The sequence below is a fragment of the Henckelia pumila genome, chromosome 4, assembly GCF_033568475.1.
Source record: "Henckelia pumila isolate YLH828 chromosome 4, ASM3356847v2, whole genome shotgun sequence".
Taxonomy (NCBI): Eukaryota; Viridiplantae; Streptophyta; class Magnoliopsida; order Lamiales; family Gesneriaceae; genus Henckelia; species Henckelia pumila.
This window is the reverse complement of record NC_133123.1, coordinates 2,950,912-2,970,418: the sequence shown is the minus strand read 5'-3', so window position 1 is coordinate 2,970,418 and position 19,507 is coordinate 2,950,912. Positions and strand designations below refer to the sequence as shown.

The 19,507-nt window shown below is 35.7% G+C and overlaps 3 protein-coding genes across 4 annotated transcripts; 1 reads left to right on the top strand and 2 right to left on the bottom strand.

Moving 5' to 3' along the window:
- The first annotated feature begins 350 nt into the window (after positions 1-350).
- On the top strand, positions 351-8,150 carry LOC140864352 (peroxisome biogenesis protein 5). 2 transcript variants are annotated; one of them, XM_073268490.1, is made up of 16 exons: positions 351-674; positions 1,140-1,268; positions 1,342-1,501; positions 1,838-2,031; positions 2,538-2,780; positions 3,169-3,291; positions 3,532-3,699; positions 4,329-4,522; positions 5,255-5,501; positions 5,814-5,898; positions 6,075-6,184; positions 6,345-6,569; positions 7,032-7,097; positions 7,604-7,698; positions 7,782-7,892; positions 7,972-8,150. In XM_073268490.1, the coding sequence occupies exons 1-15, from the start codon at positions 555-557 to the stop codon at positions 7,858-7,860; spliced, it is 2,238 nt and encodes a 745-aa protein (XP_073124591.1). In that variant the 5' UTR covers positions 351-554; the 3' UTR covers positions 7,861-7,892; positions 7,972-8,150. The 2 variants fall into 2 exon arrangements, with proteins under 2 accessions (XP_073124591.1, XP_073124590.1); XM_073268489.1 differs by having other exon boundaries at positions 7,782-8,150.
- Positions 8,151-9,842: 1,692 nt separating this feature from the next.
- Positions 9,843-12,935, bottom strand: LOC140894578 (probable protein phosphatase 2C 6). The gene is made up of 5 exons (XM_073303126.1): positions 12,449-12,935; positions 11,853-12,236; positions 11,063-11,180; positions 10,749-10,972; positions 9,843-10,667 (listed from the first exon to the last, which is right to left on the bottom strand). Exons 1-5 carry the CDS (start codon positions 12,698-12,700, stop codon positions 10,125-10,127), a joined length of 1,521 nt encoding a protein of 506 aa, XP_073159227.1. The 5' UTR covers positions 12,701-12,935; the 3' UTR covers positions 9,843-10,124.
- A 2,538-nt stretch (positions 12,936-15,473) lies between these two features.
- LOC140864498 (cold-responsive protein kinase 1-like) lies at positions 15,474-18,439 on the bottom strand. Its single transcript, XM_073268725.1, has 7 exons — positions 18,280-18,439; positions 17,680-17,796; positions 17,475-17,590; positions 17,174-17,384; positions 16,831-17,068; positions 16,500-16,650; positions 15,474-16,028 (listed from the first exon to the last, which is right to left on the bottom strand). The coding sequence occupies exons 2-7, from the start codon at positions 17,747-17,749 to the stop codon at positions 15,651-15,653; spliced, it is 1,164 nt and encodes a 387-aa protein (XP_073124826.1). The 5' UTR covers positions 17,750-17,796; positions 18,280-18,439; the 3' UTR covers positions 15,474-15,650.
- Between the last annotated feature and the right edge of the window lie 1,068 nt (positions 18,440-19,507).

Sequence of the window (19,507 nt, the reverse complement as noted above, 5' to 3'; positions counted from 1 at the left end):
AATGTTTTTTTTAAATTTTAAAATTAAATCCTTGAAAATTAAATAAGAAAAATATTTAGATAGGACAAACTTTTTATTTTAAAAATACATTGTGGATCATACGGATGAAATGAAATGATATTGTTTGAAAATATAATAAACATCATAAAAAACAATCATTTAATATAACTGTGTTTAATTTTATGTTATGGATGTTTGTTTATTTATTTATTTATAGTTATAATTATATGATATTTATAAATAGAAAATAAGATTATCTGGTGGAATAATTATTATTATTGTTAAGCAGTATAATATATATAATTATATTATAATTTTATAATATAATTTTAGTTAGGAAGAAAGAAAGAGCATGGTACAGATGAAGACCCTCGGAACCGCCTCCCCGCAGATAATAGACAGAAACCCATACCCATTCCTTTTATTTTCCCGATGAAATGAAAGCCTTTTCCAATTTCATTTCTTTATTATTAATAATTTAATTAATTAATCTCTCTGGAGAAAACGGCGGTGCCTTTATTTAGCAGAAGCAGGCCAACGTTCGAAGTAGAAGGATGGCGATGCGGGAGCTAGTCACTGGTGGCGCCGCCTGTGCTGTGCCGGGCTCTTCTTCTTCCTCGAATCCTTTCGGTGCTCTCGCCAACGTTCTCACTGGTTCATCCTCCAAGACCCAGGTTTTCTATTGATTTGTAAACACAGCGAAGATTTTGGGGCATGATTGATTTTGGTTGTTCACTTCCAAGTTATCTGAAATAATCGGTGGATAGGACTCACAAGTATTGCTTTGGGGACAGGGTGGTCTTACCTGATTTATTCGTATTCATGATTTGACAGAAACCTCTCAAAACTTTCTATCCTGGATTGGGTATTGAAATTTAGATGGCTGAAATTATTTATATTCCGACTGATAAACGTAATAACTACACGAGGATCGTTTATCAATAGCCTGGTGCTAATTCTTCGTTCTATCCATCGTTATGTGTAATAAATGCTGCAACCAGATATTATCTGCTTATGGTTTTCACCCATCCATTGTGGTGGCTTGGTTCTGTTTCTTTTATGTTCTCTGGAACTGATATACTTACTTTCTTTTGGTACGTTCCTTAATTTTGAAATATTTGATTTATGTCGCCAAACAGGAAAGGTTGCGAGAGATTCCCACAGCTGCCACTACAATACCTGATGGCAGTTTGTATGCGGGATTGGGAGAGCCCATTGCAGATATTCCTGGATCAGAGCTTGGACATGCCCTGCATCCTAATGCACAGGTTGACATTTTTTTTAAAACAGGTATGTGCTTTGCTGATATACCGGATGATCACCCCAATTGTCTTCTTGTAGGGTGCAGAGTTTTTTCAAGGATTCCGTTCTGTGGATCAGAATAGATTTTCTGATGCTTGGGATGAGATACAGAGGCCTCCTCAAATTCCCCTTTTTCAAGGCAGGGATGGTGCAACCAACTTTCCTTTGGAACGATCTCAGCTTCAACCTGATTTTAATGGTGAATACGGCAGTTCTTTGCTACTGTTTCGGGATCATCACACTAATTGTCATTTTTTCTTCATGGTTTTTTAAAACAAAGATATTTAATTTTTCAGGGAAAGTGTCTTATCTCACATTTCTTCCTATTTCCAACCTTCTCAAGTTTTCGCAGAACAATAGTTTTGTCATTTCGGATTTCTGATATTATTTTTGAAGTTCCTCACTGTGTTCTAATTCTGATAACGATGTTTGAACATGGTAGGATAATGATACCTAGTATTTTTAAGTTGACTACCATTCAAACCAGAAGTATCGTTGATAATTTTCGCATTCGTGACTAGCTATTATCTTGCAGGGCCACCTCAAAGAGTGTTGTCAAATTTTTTGCACTCATTTATTCACAGTAATCATGGTGGCATACCTTTTCGCCCGGCTTCTCTTCCAGTGTTAGGATTGTCTGAAGGCGACAAGCAGTGCATACGTGATCGTAGCAGTATCATGGCTCGCCATCTTTTTGCTGATAAGAGTGAAGACTTTATTCATGCACAGGTTATATTCATAATTATTAGTATTGATGGAAGTTGTACGGCGTCATACAATAAAGTAACCATGGTTTTGTTCTTGGTAATTCAAAAAATCATTGTCCATTGCGGTTGATCTTGATTTGCATCCTTTTCGTACCGATTCCTCTTTGACCAGTCCAATAATAAGTTACCAGTTCTAATTATCCTCATTGTCGTGTGATGTGCACTATATCTTCGTGGGCAATTATATACATCTTTTATCAGTGTAGCATGACTTTTCTTTTGGAATTCATGAAATCAAATCGGTCAAGTCAAACGTATATACATATCCTCAATTGGTAGCGAAGGAGTACCTACATAACTATAACGATGTGATCGTACGTCACCAAATCAGAGAAAAAAATCATCTTTTCCTTTGAGATGAAATGAATCCGTTCCATTCATTTTGAAGAAGTAATTTCATTTGTGAGCTGTCTGGTATAAACCAGCAATGATATCCCAGATCTATATGTTTAATTTTTTTCTTTGCAGGTTAATGCTCTTTTATCTTCGTTAGAAATTGATGATACCAAGGTTAGAAGCCATGTGCCTGGGCGATTTTCAGAGCTGGAGGAGTTTTGGAATGAATCGCAAGGTATGAAACCTCGGCCTCATCCCACAGATGGGTGGGTTGCTGAATTCACTCAAAACCAAGCACGTGATGATCCAAAGTTGTGGGTTCAGTCATTTGAACGACAACATGGCGCCAGCGGTTGGGCATCTGAATTTGAGCATGTAAGCAAGTGATCAGATTGTATTCTCTTTCATGCTAGATTATTATCGTTTGGTAGTGCCAATGGTAAAACATGGTGAAGTGTTACATTCAACGCATTTATCAATATTGGCCATCGCCAACTATAAAGATCGAGTGTGTATTAAGCTTAAGCATTTTTCTATGAACAAATTTCATCACCTCTAAAAAGGTGAATCGTCCTTTCATTCTCTGACTGATGATACCCAACACTCGGACTCGTCAAATCACTGCATTATTTAAAATTTTGTATTCGAAACCCAAGTGATGGTATTTCTCAGCCATTGCATGCTGAATGAGAATGCACAACCTTACACACTGGAAAATGCTCATTTTTTCATTCTGTTGTTGCTATTCCTTGTAAATTTTCAGGAGCAGTTCCAGTTAGCATCAGTTGGTCCGACGAGAGTTTCAAATATTTCTCTTTCAGCTGCAGCGGAGAAGTCCCGCATGCTAGCAAACACGTTAGCCCAAAATGGTGACCCTAAATTTCAGGTAATACTCTACAGGATATGGAATTTAAACACCATGCACGATTGTCAGTGAGATCTGTTATCAATATTTAGACCGATAATTCCATTTCTAACCTCATTGTTAAATCGAAAGTAATGCCAGCAAAATGAATGAGATATATATCAGAAACTAAAGCAAACAAGATAGCAGGCTGGCCTCATTACATGAGTCCTTTTTCAGAGAAATTTGATACATGCATGTTTTGCCATTTGGGACGCACAGAATTCAAAGTTCCTCCAGTTCCTATCAAAGATGAGCCGTGGTGAAATGATTATTGAGGACAATCAAATCAAACCTGCTGCATTTTCTTCTCCTGGAGACTGGGCAACTGAATATGAGCAACAATATAGGGGAGGCCAGTCATGGGCTGACCAGTTTGTGAATCAGCAGGCGAGTACAAGCTTGATAATGACATCAGTATAAAGCTTTTGGCTTATCTTTGTCGAGTTTGTTCCTTGTATGATTCAGTGTGGGTGATGCTTGCCTCATTCTGTGTTGACAAGGCCGTTCAATCTTTCAACTCAACTCTGGAACTCTAAAAAAAATTTTAAAAATGTTTGAAAATAATTTGAGATAGTATTTGGGAATAAATTTTAATGTTGCTTTGATGTATGTATATCTATACTATTATATTAAGGATGGGTTGATTAAGGATGGGTTGAATAAAGACAAAATGGTATGTTGGTATGGATTTTGTCTTATATCATTTGACCCATCTAATTTTAATTGCAATATGACCCCTCATTATTTTTGATAATTATGTGTGTGTGTGATTTTTTTTTTTGGGTTGTTAAACGACGTGGGTAACACACAAACCCCCTCCCCCACCCCCACCCCCCCTTCCTCCCCAAAAAAAAAACCAACCCAACCCAACCCAAACCGACTCACACACACGCACACGCACACGCACACGCACACACACAATTGCATTAGAGTGATATACAGCTTTAATTTTCTGTATTGTGATTGTGGAGCTATGGTACATATTAATATATAAGTGTCTGTGTTGTCTTATTTAGCTTACACATGGACCCAATAGCTGGGCAAATGAGTTTGCTTCTGAACGTGAGCAACGTGGATTGGAAGAGAATGAGTGGGTCAATGAATTTTCCAAGTTGAATGTCAATGACTGGTCCGAAGAATTTGAGCGCCAGATTGCTGATGGAACATTGGATGATACTTCTCCAGGTGATTGGGTGAATGCATATGACGAGTAAGTTCAGTATGGTTTAGGAAAATGGGGAGAAAGGCCCCATTCCTGCATTTTTATCTTAAAGCGTTTTAACTATATCAGTCATATGTTTCAAGGGATTTGGTGGTTAGGCACAATCAAGTGGTCAATGGACCGCCGATTGTCAGCACATGTGGTGTTGAAATAATCAATTGGTTGTATGGTGTAAACGAGAGTTTTATTGCCGAATGCCTTAAGAGTGGTTTCATATTAAAATTTCTAACATATTGTTCTTTTTTCCCCGGGTCTATAAAAGGTATCAACAACATTTTTTTTAATGTGTAGTTGTGAATTTGCCAGTACATTCTTTCTGTTTCATAAACAGAGCAACCATTCCACGGTTGTGAATCATTGTGTGGAATTGTTGGCTGTAATTCTCCTTTAGAAACAATCAATGGCAGCATTGAAACACATTATCTGATGTATAGCAAAATTCCTGCATCCGCCTTTTTTTGCTTGCAAGAGACCTCGTAAATACTGAATGCTTTAGGCCCTTGTTCTCTTTATTTGTTGGGTATGGTAACTTTTATAGAGACGACGTATCCGCATTGAACTAAGTATGAAGAATCAACCTTGAAGCAAACTGGCACAAGGAAAGAGCAAGAGTGGCCCAAACGGCCTCCTAAGTTAAAAATATTCAAGTACCACGGTATAAATTTGAGTTTGAATACCTTGAGTAGTTTGCATTAATATTGTTTTGGTTTGGATGTACAGGTACCTAAATGAACAATCATCACTAAAGCTGAAATCAGAAACATCGAGGGGGGTATATGTTTTCTCTGATCTAAATCCATATGTTGGCCATCCTAATCCCTTAAAGGAAGGGCAGGAACTGTTTCGCAAGGGGCTTTTAAGTGAGGCAGTTCTTGCTTTAGAAGCTGAGGTTCTAAAGAATCCTAACAATGCTGAGGGTTGGAGATTGCTTGGTATTACACATGCAGAGAATGATGATGATCAGCAGGTCTCAACTGTATTTAATTTACATTTTATTGGTCCTTTCCACTCACATTAATTTTAAATCTTGTTGTGTGGTGTTTTGTGGAGTACTAAATCTTGTTACAGTTTTTCCTCTCTCTTGTGGTATTTCATTGCCTGCATATTTTTAAAGATGAGGATATCTAAGAGTTCATGACCGCATGAGAATTGAGATTCTTGCAAAATGAAGTTAAGAGTAAAGCACATCTAAGATTTTGTATCACGGTTTCTAAGTTGAACTTTGGATTTGAGGTGCCCATATATACTCCTCACATCTCACAATAATCTCCTATTACAGGCTATTGCAGCGATGATGCGTGCACAGGAGGTTGATCCAACAAACTTGGAAGTACTACTTGCTCTTGGTGTGAGTCATACAAACGGTTAGTAGTTGCCTCAGCAAAGAGATCAAATTAACAAGAGTGTTCCCCCCTTTTTTTTGGTTACATCAGTATTGGCTGTATTTGTATTTGTCTATGACCAAATAATGATTTATAAGATCCCAATTTTTAGCGAACAAACTTTTTTTTAACATACTTTGGGGTCATTACTTTTCCAGAGTTGGAACAAGCGGCTGCATTAAAGTACTTGTACAGTTGGCTACTCCACCATCCTAAGTATGGGGTCATTGCCCCTCCAGATCAACCTGACAACCTTTATTATGCAGATGTAAGGGTAGTCGGGACGTCGTACCCTTCTCCATGCTGTGTTCCCTATTTTCATACTTGCATTTGACATAGTACCTCATCTGATGGTCTCCTTGTTTTATACTGTAAAAAGTCTTGATAAAAGTATTCATTTCCAGCGGTTTCAATTTAACTTGGTACAGGTGGCAAGGTTATTTAACGAGGCTTCTAAAATGTCACCTGATGATGCTGATGTACATATTGTACTGGGTGTGATGTACAACTTGTCCAGAGAATATGACAAAGCCATTGAAGCTTTTCAGACTGCTTTGAAACTCAAACCACGAGACTATTCGCTCTGGAATAAGCTGGGTGCAACACAGGCCAATAGTGTTCAGAGTGCTGATGCTATTTTTGCTTATCAACAGGTGACTTACATAAACTTCTTTGTGTCCATTTATAAGAGAAAATGCAAGTTACGGACCATTCAGGTAGAATGTGGCCATTTATAATCATCAGTGATCTGTACAACCTTATTATAGACAGAACTGGAGGCTCTAGCTAAAGCCTTCGCATCCGCCTGACTCAAATGAATGTTAATTGAGCTACGTTTATTCTGGCATTGAAGACCCTTGTGATATTTAGCATTTTATAGCTTTTATATGTTTGTTCCTTTACCTGAGATTAAACATTAAGTGGAAATTTGTAAAGAACTAGTCAGACGTGGGGACAACAAAGGTGGATTTTTTGAATTTTGGATTTTAGGGGTTGGTTATTTTTGGTTAGATCACATGTATGGTTAAATTCTTGTGCTCATCCTTCCAGCTCCCCACTTACCTGTTCTTGTGAATGCTTCTGTATTATTTATTCTCAAGTTTACCATTTGTCAGGCTCTAGATTTGAAGCCTAATTATGTGCGTGCGTGGGCAAACATGGGTATCAGTTATGCCAATCAGGTACGATCCATCCTTGAGTCCTTGAAATTTACATATGCATAGCACATAGACCATGAAATGCATGAAAACTTTTTAATGTTACATGTCTTTTGAATGCACAAAAAGTAAGATTAAATTTGAACATGGAAGTTTCATTCATGAGACTCTTGATCAATTATCTGAATGTGTAACATTACAACACCCACCCCCCCACCCCCTCCCCTCTCTCCCTCCCTCTCTTCTCTTCTTCTTTCTTCTTTTATTCTTAACTTGATTATAATGTTTACTCATGAAAAAGTGAGATCCTGAATTTCTTTCATCCCTTCACTTTCGAGTTCCATGCACTAACATCAGTATTGATTATTACCTTTGCATAAAATTTGCTTTGCCATGCCACTTGGCTTACAATTTCTTTTGCTTTCAGGGTAGGTACGAGGATTCCATGCACTAACATCAGTATTGATTATTACCTTTGCATAAAATTTGCTTTGCCATGCCACTTGGCTTACAATTTCTTTTGCTTTCAGGGTAGGTACGAGGATTCAATTTCTTACTATGTCCGGGCACTGTCTATGAATCCAAAGGCGGACAACGCTTGGCAATATTTGAGAATCTCACTAAGGTACTTTGCACAATCGATGCTATCAGTCTGTTGACTCCCCCACTTTTTCAAATCGTGTCACATTCACACCCTTCATTTTGCAGCTGCGCGTCAAGGAATGATATGCTTGAAGCTTGCGATTCTAGAAACCTTGATATTCTCCAGAAGGAGTTTCCCCTATGATTGATGTACTCGCTAACCTATCGGCAAAAAGGGTAATTCATTATTTCCTATGCCCTGCCAAGATGCCAGCTTGATTTACCTCAACTTGTCGTTCTTTAACCTTTCATAAAGGTGGAAGATGATCCATTGGAGGAGATGGTTGCCATGTAAAAATTTGACAGTAGTCTTATGAATTTCTAGCATCCCAAAATTTGTGACTAGGAGACGGAATAAACGAGTACTATCTGAATCCGAAGTAATAGAAATGTATGAATGTGGGGCCAATATTATGGACCATGTTCAATTATATATACGAATGTTTTCCGTTTTGCTTTTCCAATTTTACAAATCCCACGTCAATTTCTAGAATGAATCCTCCCATTTTCAGCTACAGATCGAGAAGACAATCCTGGAAATCTGTATAAAAAAAAAAAAATTTGTGGTGATTCAAACGCTTGATTGTTTGTAATGTAAAGTAAAATTGTAGGGCCACAAAACAACACTGGTCTACTGGAGTCCCCTTAACTTTCCTTCGCTGTACCTTTTTATTAGACGAATTTATTATTTTATGCAACTTATGAAAAATATTATTTTTATTATAGACATGAACATGTATATCTGTATCATCGTTTCACTTTGTTAATTAATTAATTGTACCATAATTGTAAAGCTGCTTCGCTTCACATGTTCTCGGAGGTTGAAAAGTCTACCCACCTTTTTTACCAGTTTGATAGTCCTTTACCTTAGGTTTTAGGATACTTAAAAAGGGTCAGCAAAAATAAATTTTTGAAATAATACCACCTGTCTTTTGTATCATAATTTAAATTTAAATATTGAGATGCTCAAATGGTGTATTGTTTCATATTTTATACGAGTAGACATGTCTTAAACGAAATTAAGTATAAATTAGTATTACGGATGAAAACTACTATGGCTAAGTTTCGAGTTTATTTGTGATTTAGAAAGGATGCTGAAGTTTAAATTTTCACGGATATTAGCGTCGGAGGGAGACAAAATAGAAAGAATAATATTTTTGACAAATATAATAATAAGCAAATAAAACTGGGGGATTGTATTCTGGAAAAAAAAAAGGAAAAAAAAAAGGATAATGTCTGAAACAGGTGGAAGGAAGAAATAAATAAAAAAAAATTGGGTGGATTGCATGCTTTTAAAGTTATCGACGATAAATATTTCCTTGTCCAATTCCCATCAGCATTTAATATTAGCTCTGAACTTGCGTACCACTTAAAATTTGGGGCTATATATGGTCCATGCAAAATTTATGGCCACTTCCGTATTCACTTCAAACGCATATGCAAAATTTATGGCCACTTCCGTATTCACTTCAAACGCATACCTTAGTATTCTAAACAATGACTCCGGTCATGAGTTAATTTTATGAAACGTCCAAATAAATAAACTAATAAAAAAAATTATTTTCTTAAAGTTAAAAACATCACATTTCACCGTAAATATAAAATGAATCAACCCGTCTCATAGATATAAATTCATGAACATCACGTACATATATTCTATTCCAAAATGTATGAATTTTCTCTTGGAGCATGTCACTTTTTAATTTTTGTTCATTGATTTTATGTCCCACCCCTTGCTAGGGGGAAAGGGCTTGTCTATTATTGGTTCGTACTATTGATGAATATATATATAATTGAAAAATGTCCCAATCTTATTTATCCATTTTATATTCAAAATGAATATCATTTCCTTAATAAAATGAAATGTTCACGATATAAAATAGAGTATAATTAACATCATCAATTTTTCAAAAAAGAACATGTATTGCTTTACAACACACGTCCCTATGCAAATCTATGCTTGTGTAAAAGATTTCTAATAAAATCATCTTGCTCAAAGGAAAATACATCTCATTAACCAAATGCCCGATAAAAAACAAAGTTGATTTTCATTGCTCACACATTGTTGACTGTTTCATTGGCAACAGACGTACAGAATGTATACAATCTATTTTCCTGCAAACAGTATACAACATATATATTATAATATAGATATAATTGTGAACATATATAGTATATCAGAAGTACATACAAAAGCATACCTACCAAAATACCAAGACTAAGAAGCCTAGAGCCACCATGCTGTAAATCCCACAAACAATTTTCAGGCCTCAAGAAATTCCGACAAGAAAAATAGACTCCACACCGTGTAGGTGTTCAGAAATTGTATTTGGGGAACTTAACCGGCTCCATCTAAAAGCAAAACATACCTGTTTCCTTGCGAATAATGTAGCTCTTTTTCGGGGTGTTTCATAACCATTTTCTCCAACTCGTGGATCGTTTGTCGAAAGGTAAGAATCTGGGGAGACTGAGTAAACTGTTGGCTCGGGAAAAACCTTCCAGGGCTGACCATTCTTCTTCCTCTGCGGTTGAAAGACACTCGGCTAAGCTCCTCTTCGATTGACCGAGTGTTTTTTCCGGCTTCTTTATCTCTTCTTCCTCTGTAACAGGCACAATCTCGCTGGATTCTTTAGTTGTATCCAGAGGTTCAGCAAAAACACCATGAGAAGTTGTGGCATCTGTATCTGAGATCTCGGTTTCCGCTGATGTGGGAACAGTATCAGTTTCCTCCTCTGGAGTTCCTGGGAAATCGTTTTGTTCTTTTGGTGTGCTGGCTGCAGGCACGTGTTCTAGGAAGAGACATACGACAGCACAGTCATCATTCTTTGACGTCGGGTACTTGAGTTTCCATGCCCTAGTCGCACAGTCAACGAGAGCTCTGGCGGCTGTTCCACGACTTGGAGCTGAGGCAACTATGTCCACAGCTTCTTTATTTGAGAGGACATCCCACACCTGTGTTTAAATGGGTAAAGGCCAAGTTTGTACACCATCTAGGTTTCAGTTATAAACAAATGAGCAATAACAGAAACGTACTCCATCAGTGGCAAGAATGACGAATTCATCTCTCTGTGTTATGTGGTGATGATAAACGTCTGGCATGGAAATTAAACCAAAATCCTTCAAGCAGAAGTCTCCAAATGCTCTAGCCATTGCCAGGCCAGGGGAGTCGCTATTTGGCAACCATACTCGTGCAACTTCTGGTTCATCTTGCAGTGCAAAAACCCTTCCTTTACATCTTTGGATCCTTGCAAATTCTCCTGAAAAATAAGAGCCCAAAGCTTTAGTCTCAGTGCATGTACATAATCAAAAATCGTTTGTGCAAGAAAGATAAGAAAAGGTTAGAATACTTGGAAGATTCGGTTTCAAGTCCACAGTCAACTGTAAAGCGACCAAACCATTGTCCTTGTCTCGGGTTGCTAATATTGCCCTTGAGTCACCAACATTACCAATAACAAGATCCTGGCCCTAGACAATTATGTAAAATGAGTAGGGATCACCATCTACAGCCAAATAATAAGCAGACCATACAAAGATCAGTCATAAAGGTATCATTCCCATAATATAATAATGCCCATAGACCAGAATTGCAAAACCGGCACATCATAATTTTAGACCAAGAGATAAATGTAGTGTAAAAACTGGAAGAAAATACGCAGCAAGTTTCATGTTTATGCAATCTGTTATCCCAACTTCATAAACTAAATTAACAAAAAAAAAACCTTTTCTCGACAAGGCAGTCATGGTTCCCAGATGGAGAGTCATAAGTTTAGCATGGACCCAATTATTTATAGACCGGTATTATCCTCTGTGCCATAGATTCAATCAACCGCCAAATGGCTCATTTTTATATGTTTCAAATTTCCTGAGCTCCAATTAAAGAAGCCCTCAATCATCTAGGCTGTATGACACGTTAGATCATACAAGCTTACAGAACTACGATTCTATAATAACCAGCAAATTTCTATGATGCCTCGTGGTAGGTGAAATTTTCCAACAGTAGACCGATCATTGCATTACTTCACAAGACATTAGTAACAAAATGGAGTAAATGTACTAAACAGCCAATTTACCAATTAAACACTAGACACTTAACAAACAGAAATACCAACAAAATACACTAATGGATCAGTTCGCTACCTGAATTATCAACGCCACTGCAGTTGTACCACTACAGAAGCAATCAATGGTAGGATGCAATTTCAACTCCTTATCCATTAACTTGAAAGCCTTCAATATAGACTTCTTCAGTGGAATATGCATCTCCGGAATTTTTTCGTTCTCCTCGGCCTCCAATGACTCGCAGCCATCATCATCCATGAAATCATCGAATCGCACCATTCCTTCCGGATTTCCATTCTCGTGCGCTAGATTTGGGTTGCTTTCGGACTTCGTATCCCACTGTGTACTCAGCAAAATGGGAAGAGCATCCCTTACTTTCCTAGCAACCATGTGACCATAAGGACCATGGCCATCAAACACGCCACAAAAAGTTGCATCTGCATTGCTTCCCGTACAGAAATTCTACCGTATAAACAATCCAAGCAAGTCATAAACTGACCCAAATGAACAAGAACAACATCCATCATTCTTCAAAATAAAACACGATTCCTTTCAGAAAGATGCATCATTTATTAACTGTATCTTCAACTACTACCAAAGCCTAAAATTTTAGACCACACAAAAATAAATCATTACATTCACACTTTCCTAAATCGGAGACGAAGAAAACTAACCTCCCAAACTATCATGGCATCTTGATTCGTTCCTTTCTTGCCTTGCTGAGTGTACAAGCTGGCGATTCGGGTCGCCCCGTTAGAAAACAGCCGCCCCGGAATTTGAAACAGCCTCTCCGCCGAAACTAAGCCGGCAGCCGCAGATGCGCCGCTATTCTTCTTAGGCTTCGAATCCAACCTCCCACCGCCATCATTTCCGGTCTTCCACCCCTTCTTTCTCCTCCCACTGCTCGAAGAGTAACAAATACCCATTCACCCGCCACCAAAAAAAATCCCAACTTTCTCAGATTCTTGCCTCAAACTAGAAAAACCCAGAAAGCATTCAACACACCAGACCGGAATCACAACCAAGAAACAAGGAAAAAACCGGCGAAAATAGGGAAATCCGGAGGAGAGAGAATGGGCGTAACAAGAGAGAGAGGCGTGACTCAGGTGTGTGGTATGAGTAGGTTCGGATATTATGACTTCTTACACTATATTTATTTAGTTTAATTTTCTTGGTGTAATAATTTTAGCTTAGGATACTGTTTTGTTTTCAAATTTCAACTTCGAGACTCCAATTGAAATTCAATCGTTGACAGTGAAGAAACGATATTTAGTTGAAGAGCCCGTGATAATAATTAATAATAATAAACCGTTGAAGACTCCCTCCCTCGTGTCCACACACGTGCGATGAAAACTCGGGAATCTCTCTTTAACGGCCGTTTGGTTCAGCCGTTAACTTTTTACATGCAAAAACCTTAAACCTTGGAAATGATGTGTGACCCCCCCTATAACTCAACAACATCACCTTTTCTTTATGAGATACAATAACACCACCTTTTTTTGGCAAAAATATCTTTATGTAAAAACAAAGAGCAAGATCCTATTTGCACATCTTCATTCTTAATGGGGTAATTTACAATAAATTGAAATAAGTATATATAACTTATAAGCTCACTTTCGCATAATGTATATATATAACATTCAAGCACAAACATGGCCTCGTCGAATTTATAGTTAATTAATGTTCTTAGAATCTTATAAATATTTTACAAATAAAATTAAATTTAGCATTAAAAAAATTTACCCGTTGATGTTTATGAACGCCTACCTTTATATTCACCAATGGGGTCTTATCGCTAAAAAAGTTAAGTGGAAAAAAAGAAAGAAAGAAAGAATTAGATATATAGTTTTGCAGCAAATGACAACATGAAGAGTTTGAACAAAAACTGTAAAACAGAAAACAGACACCAGGCTGATGCCAAAATATATTATTATAATCATAATTGTAGCTATAATCCCAGCCGCCCCCAAATAATTAACAAATTATTATTATTATTATTATTATTATTATTATTATTATTATTATTATTATTATTATTATTATTATTATTACAAATATATGTGTGTGTGTGTGTGTATTTATTGATTTTACAATTAATTAGATTGATGCTACATTCTAAAACAGAAATTAAATATACCAAAGACCAAGATAGATATTATATATATGTATCGTGTTGAAATAGTTAGTGATAAAAAATGGATCTAATTAGAACTTTGTAAGAGAGTGTATGTCAATTAAAATGTGGTTGATGGAAAAGATGAAGTGAATTCCCAAATTAAATTTGGATAGCTTGATATTTAATTAATATTAAAACTTAATTAGCGTCTTTATTATTATTATTATTATTATTATTATTATTATTATTATTATTTTGCGAGAATTAAATCGGTTCATTTAGGTTGTTTCAAGAATTATATATATGCATCATTTTAGAAATGAAATAATAGTTCTTCATTCTTTCTTAATTCCAAATTACTGGAGCAGTTAAATTATAAAATCTAACATGTTTTTTGCGAAAATTTATAAATTTTGTTTTTTTTAAGATTCTTGGAGGAAATTGTCATTGACAAATTTCTTTAAGGATAGTGAAATCATGTTCAAAACAATATTGCATGGTTGGAGAAGGTCTGCATGGGTCAATTGAAAATGGGGAAAAAATTAATAAATTGTTACGTATCTTTTTGCTACAAAGCTTGATGAAACTAAAATCAAATAAAAATATGAGTCCCCATCTCCAGATGATGATGCATGGGAGCCATATTCTTTGCATCTCTCTTCATTCTTTGATCGATATCAAAAGGCCACGCCACCATATATTTGGAATTATTTCAATTTTGTACATTGCACTTAAATGTAAGAATCTTTCTATGAAAAATATGGGGCATAGCTATTATTGACATGAAATTATTATCCCTTTTTCATTCAATAATTTTATTTTAAATATTTTTTTGAGGGCAAAAAAAAAAAGGCATCCCACTTCGCAACAATAGATTATAATTGTCCTTATTTTGCATGTACATGCTTTTCTTGATCACCATGATGTTGCTATATACCAGAAATCGTACGTATATATTTGTTGGGACAATGTGTGAATCAATTCTTAGATTTCAATCTGTCGTATGATTATTATCACAGAACATCGCATATTGCATCATGCCATCAAGAGTTGGCTTTCCATTTTTACTTCTCATTTTGTTCCCAAAATTATCTCTGAAAATTGAAAATTCAGCCAATTTGAAGTGGGTCTCGTGCAATTTTACCGACCGACATATTATTAGTACTGTCAGAATGCGTTAGTGGGCTGAGGTGGGACAGGACGGATCGAGAAATTGGTAACCAGTCCACTTATTTTATCCGACCAGATAAGATGGACCTAGCCGGTTTCCACATATATAACTATCAGATTATGGGGGACACGAAGGCCAGCCCGCAACTCGCCTCAACTCACTTGATCTGTTTTGACGGATCTACATTTCATTCGCTGTTGACGAATAGTGAATTTCCAGGATGAAAACTCATTCGGTGAGCTTAGTTTATTTTGACACATCTACTTTAGAACAATATGTTTCCCGTATGAAAGCAGGCGCTTTCTTGCATATATATGCACCAAATGCATCTCACATCAGATCTAAATCTTGAAAAACCAACAGGATGATATTTTGAAATTAAATAATTGTTAAGAATGATAATCTCGACAGTTCTTCAATAACTTGGTAACATCATTTTGATCTATGTATGCATATGTATATATATCAAATGATAAATGATTATAAACAGGGATTGTACAAACTACACAAAACCAAAACCACCAAGAGAGGAAACATATATATTTTCAAACAAAAAAAGAAATGCTTTTCCATTGCAAAACTTTTGTACTCAATTACTCCTATCACATACCGCAGTGAATGACATAGTAGCCTGTGAAGAAGGCGCAGAAGTAAAAGTCGAGTCTGAGCTGGAGGAGTTGTAAGAAGAAGGCACATGATCGGCGTGAGGCTTAGGCTTGGGGTTGCTTCTAACCTTCAAATCCATGAAATCGGAGATTAAGCCCGGTTTTGTTATCTTATCATGAACTTTTTTCTCACCAATGAGCATACGAACAACGGTTGACATTAAAGGACGAAGCTTGGTTGTGTCTTGAGTGCAGAGCAGACCAATCTTTAAGAATCTGCAAGCCTGTTCGGCATCAAAATCTCCATTAAGTGATGTGTCTACCAATGCCACGAGCTCGTTTCTCTCATAAAGTTGCCATGCCTGAAACAAAATTTTTATAGTTAAGCAAAGCCTGTGCATGAAAATTATAAGATGTTTTTATCAAAAAGACTTAAGAATTTCTCATTTACTCGTCAAACATTAGGCTGCAACATAATTTTGTTTTTTCGCAGCACGTACCACTATACCGGGAATTATAGTTGTTTAATATTAACGCAATCCAAATCTACTAAAATATACAATAATTCGAGCGTTACATTTCGATTGCTGTATCACATATTCACATAATCAGCCATACATGGGGAAATGATGATTATTACTTCCCAAAAATTTCCCTCCCAAAAATTGCTCAAATTTTCAACTAATGGAATTCTTGCTAGGACCCAGGAGTAGTATAATGATTTAAACGTAACTTTTTGTTGTAAATATAAAGCTATAATCAACGTGAAAAGATTTCGAAGAGCACACTAGCAGCAAATTAAACTATGAAGTGGCTTTTAATGAAATTCATACCCTTTCAAGGATGTACTGTTCCTCTGGGGGTAGTCGTGTATTTGTGTTGCATCTACCGCTGACTATTTCAATAAGCAGAACACCAAAACTATAAACATCTGACTTGCTTCTCAGTTGGCCTCTGATGGCATACTCTGGTGCAAGATAACCTCTGCAACAACAGGCTCAGAATCAAGTTAATTCGCTAAGAAACAAGAGCCAGGATGGATTATATGAGCAACCTACAATAGTAGTGATCACATTGTCTCATAAGAATATTATTTTGAAAAATTATCCAAGATAAAAGGCAAAAACAGATGGTTGGATCATTACAGAAAATTTTAAAACTTACAAAGTTCCTGCCACTCGTGTGCTGACATGAGACGTGTCCACCGGGATGAGCTTCGCCAGGCCAAAATCCGAAATTTTAGGCGTCAGATCCTTGTCAAGAAGAATGTTGCTTGCTTTGATATCTCGGTGGACAATTTGTGGTTTCACCTCCTCGTGAAGATAAGCAAGTCCTCTGGCGACTCCGACGCATATTTTAACTCGGGTGCGCCAGCTGAAACGAATGCTGCTGTGACCTCGGCCTAGAGCAGGAGAAAATGACATTAGACCATTCAATCATGAGAGGTTTCAGAAAAAGGAATTTTTATATAGCATTTTGCAATCAAGAACAAAAGAAGGAAATATACCAAGAAGCGTATGTGCGAGGCTGTTATTCTCGAGGTAGTTGTAAACAAGAATTCTTTCGTTGCCATCCACACAACAACCATATAGCTTTACTAAATTTTCATGCTCTATATCTGAAATTACTTTAATTTCAGTCAAGAACTCAGATACTCCTTGTCTTGACCCAGACGAGAGAACCTTTATAGCTGCCATCTGCCCATTTCTAAGCTTTCCCTAGTCGATAAAGAATTTCTCAAATCAGCACCAAAAGTGTGTTACTACTAAAATCTATTATCATGAAAACTAATAAAAAACTTCATTTACCTTATAAACACATCCGAATCCGCCTTCCCCGATTTTATTAGACGGACTAAAATCATTTGTAGCGGTCCTCAGTTCCTTATACGAGTAAAGAATAACATTGTGGACTCGTGAGAGCTCTGTTCAAAATTCAAATTGTTACAATCGCAAAAATCACTAAAGGAAGAACAAGCCATCAATAATCTAAAGATTGAAACTTTAAGTTTACCATCGCCAAGCTCGTGATCTCTAGTTATCAAACCCCTTCTTCCGCAGCATAAAACGGAAAGACGGGTCATAACTTTAGTAATGAGTAGTGAACTCTAAAAGGAATCAAATTCCCACCCTGCCATTTAAAATACAAACTATAATCACAATTGATACTGAAATCTTTGCATAGCATACACAGAAACAGTTCAGGATAAAAAAAAATCCATAAATTTGTAAAAGAAATTGACCGTAAATTTATTTAATCTTTTTACAAAAAATTTCACCAAAGCTTTGAAATTTTAAGTATGTTTGTAAATTGATCATAACATTCATAAAAAAACATGTAGTTAAACGGGACCAAGCAGATGACATTACACTCTAGGCAGCAAAATTTTATGAACAGATATCTAATTAAGGAATTTAGAAAAGCTGAAAGGATTGGCCAATTGATTGTCAACTTAAGCTACAATCGTTAGCAGCAGTATCAAATGTATGATCGAATACCCTCAAAGACTTAAATCGTAAACAGAATCCCAAGAACAGAGTCACCCAGCCGAAAGAAAATTAACTTCAGAAACCGAAAATCCAGAAAAAACTACAACTATATGAGAAAAATCACCTGAAAAACCCAGCAAAGAAAACCAATCTGGAAAAAATCAGAAAGGGAGCAGGATATCCAGGAAAACCGCTTCTAACTGCGAAAAAATTCAGGCAAATCACGATAATTACAAGTAGGGGAGCCGCATCTTGAATCTTGATTAATTGTTCATCAAGAAATGCGAAAAGTCGATGAATTTTAACGCCTGGACTTTGAGAAAAAGTCTGGGTCATAAAAGTCAACCGCGTTGTACGACCAAGACGGTCGATTTTCCATCGGTCCATTTCGTTAACCCGGGTGTACTTTCGGTCCCTTTTTTTTTTGGGGACATATATATTATATACAATGCTCACATTAAATTAAATTTACATATAAATATATAATATTAATATCGTATCTTAGTACCATATTTTTAATATTTTATATTTATTTTTTAAAAATACAGGTGGATTAAGGAGTAAAAGAAAATATTCATTTTTGAATCATTTAGAGCAAACATATATTTTTCATGATAAAAACTAAATGCAAGCTTAATTTTGAGTACGAGGATCTAAAACAAATTTACTCTTTCATTTAAATAAGAGTTTTGAAATCTTATTTGATTGTGATTTGTTTTAGTTTTTAAAAATAATAATTCAGTGAGGACAAAAACTCCAATGAGACGGTCTTAATGGTCATTTTTTTAGACGGATCTCTTATATGGATTATTCATTAAAAAATATTATATTTTATGCTAAAAATATTACTTATTATTATAAATATGGGTAGGATTGACCCGTCTCACGGATGAGATCATTTCACATAATTGTTATTCGTTAGTGAAAATGTGTTGTATTGAGAAAGTTTGGTGCTATTTTTTCTATCTATTTGAAATAAAAGTCCAAACTAATGCAATATAAAATTAATCTAAATTTTCGTTTTCATATTGTCAACTATGTATTTATATAATAATAATAATTATTATTATTATTATTATATTTTATATCAAAATTAATTTACCATGTTGTAATATGAGTGCTTTAAAATTTATAAAAGATTAATAAAATTTTTTTAAAAAAACAAATGATGAAATTTTTATAAATGTATAAAATATGTAAAAAAAAATGTATGAAAATGAAAATAATAAAAAAGTTTTTTTTTGTAAAAAAAAATAAATTTTTGTAATAAAATATTATTAAAATTTAACGAATTCCATTTAAAACTCCTAAAAATTCATGTGTAAATAAAACTTAAAATCTTTAAAAATCTT

Excerpts from the sequence above, each read along its gene's own strand:
- LOC140864352 (XM_073268490.1), top strand. The coding sequence starts at position 555 with ATGGCGATGCGGGAGCTAGTCACTGGTGGCGCCGCCTGTGCTGTGCCG. Across the intron at positions 2,032-2,537 it reads AAGACTTTATTCATGCACAG|GTTAATGCTCTTTTATCTTC; the intron begins GTTATATTCATA and ends TTTTCTTTGCAG. Across the intron at positions 4,523-5,254 it reads TGGGTGAATGCATATGACGA|GTACCTAAATGAACAATCAT; the intron begins GTAAGTTCAGTA and ends TTGGATGTACAG.
- LOC140894578 (XM_073303126.1), bottom strand. The coding sequence starts at position 12,700 with ATGGGTATTTGTTACTCTTCGAGCAGTGGGAGGAGAAAGAAGGGGTGG. Across the intron at positions 10,973-11,062 it reads CTTGAAACCGAATCTTCCAA|GAGAATTTGCAAGGATCCAA; the intron begins GTATTCTAACCT and ends CTTATTTTTCAG. Across the intron at positions 10,668-10,748 it reads TCATTCTTGCCACTGATGGA|GTGTGGGATGTCCTCTCAAA; the intron begins GTACGTTTCTGT and ends ATTTAAACACAG.
- LOC140864498 (XM_073268725.1), bottom strand. The coding sequence starts at position 17,749 with ATGACCCGTCTTTCCGTTTTATGCTGCGGAAGAAGGGGTTTGATAACT. Across the intron at positions 17,591-17,679 it reads AGATCACGAGCTTGGCGATG|AGCTCTCACGAGTCCACAAT; the intron begins GTAAACTTAAAG and ends AATTTTGAACAG. Across the intron at positions 16,029-16,499 it reads AACAGTACATCCTTGAAAGG|GCATGGCAACTTTATGAGAG; the intron begins GTATGAATTTCA and ends ATTTTGTTTCAG.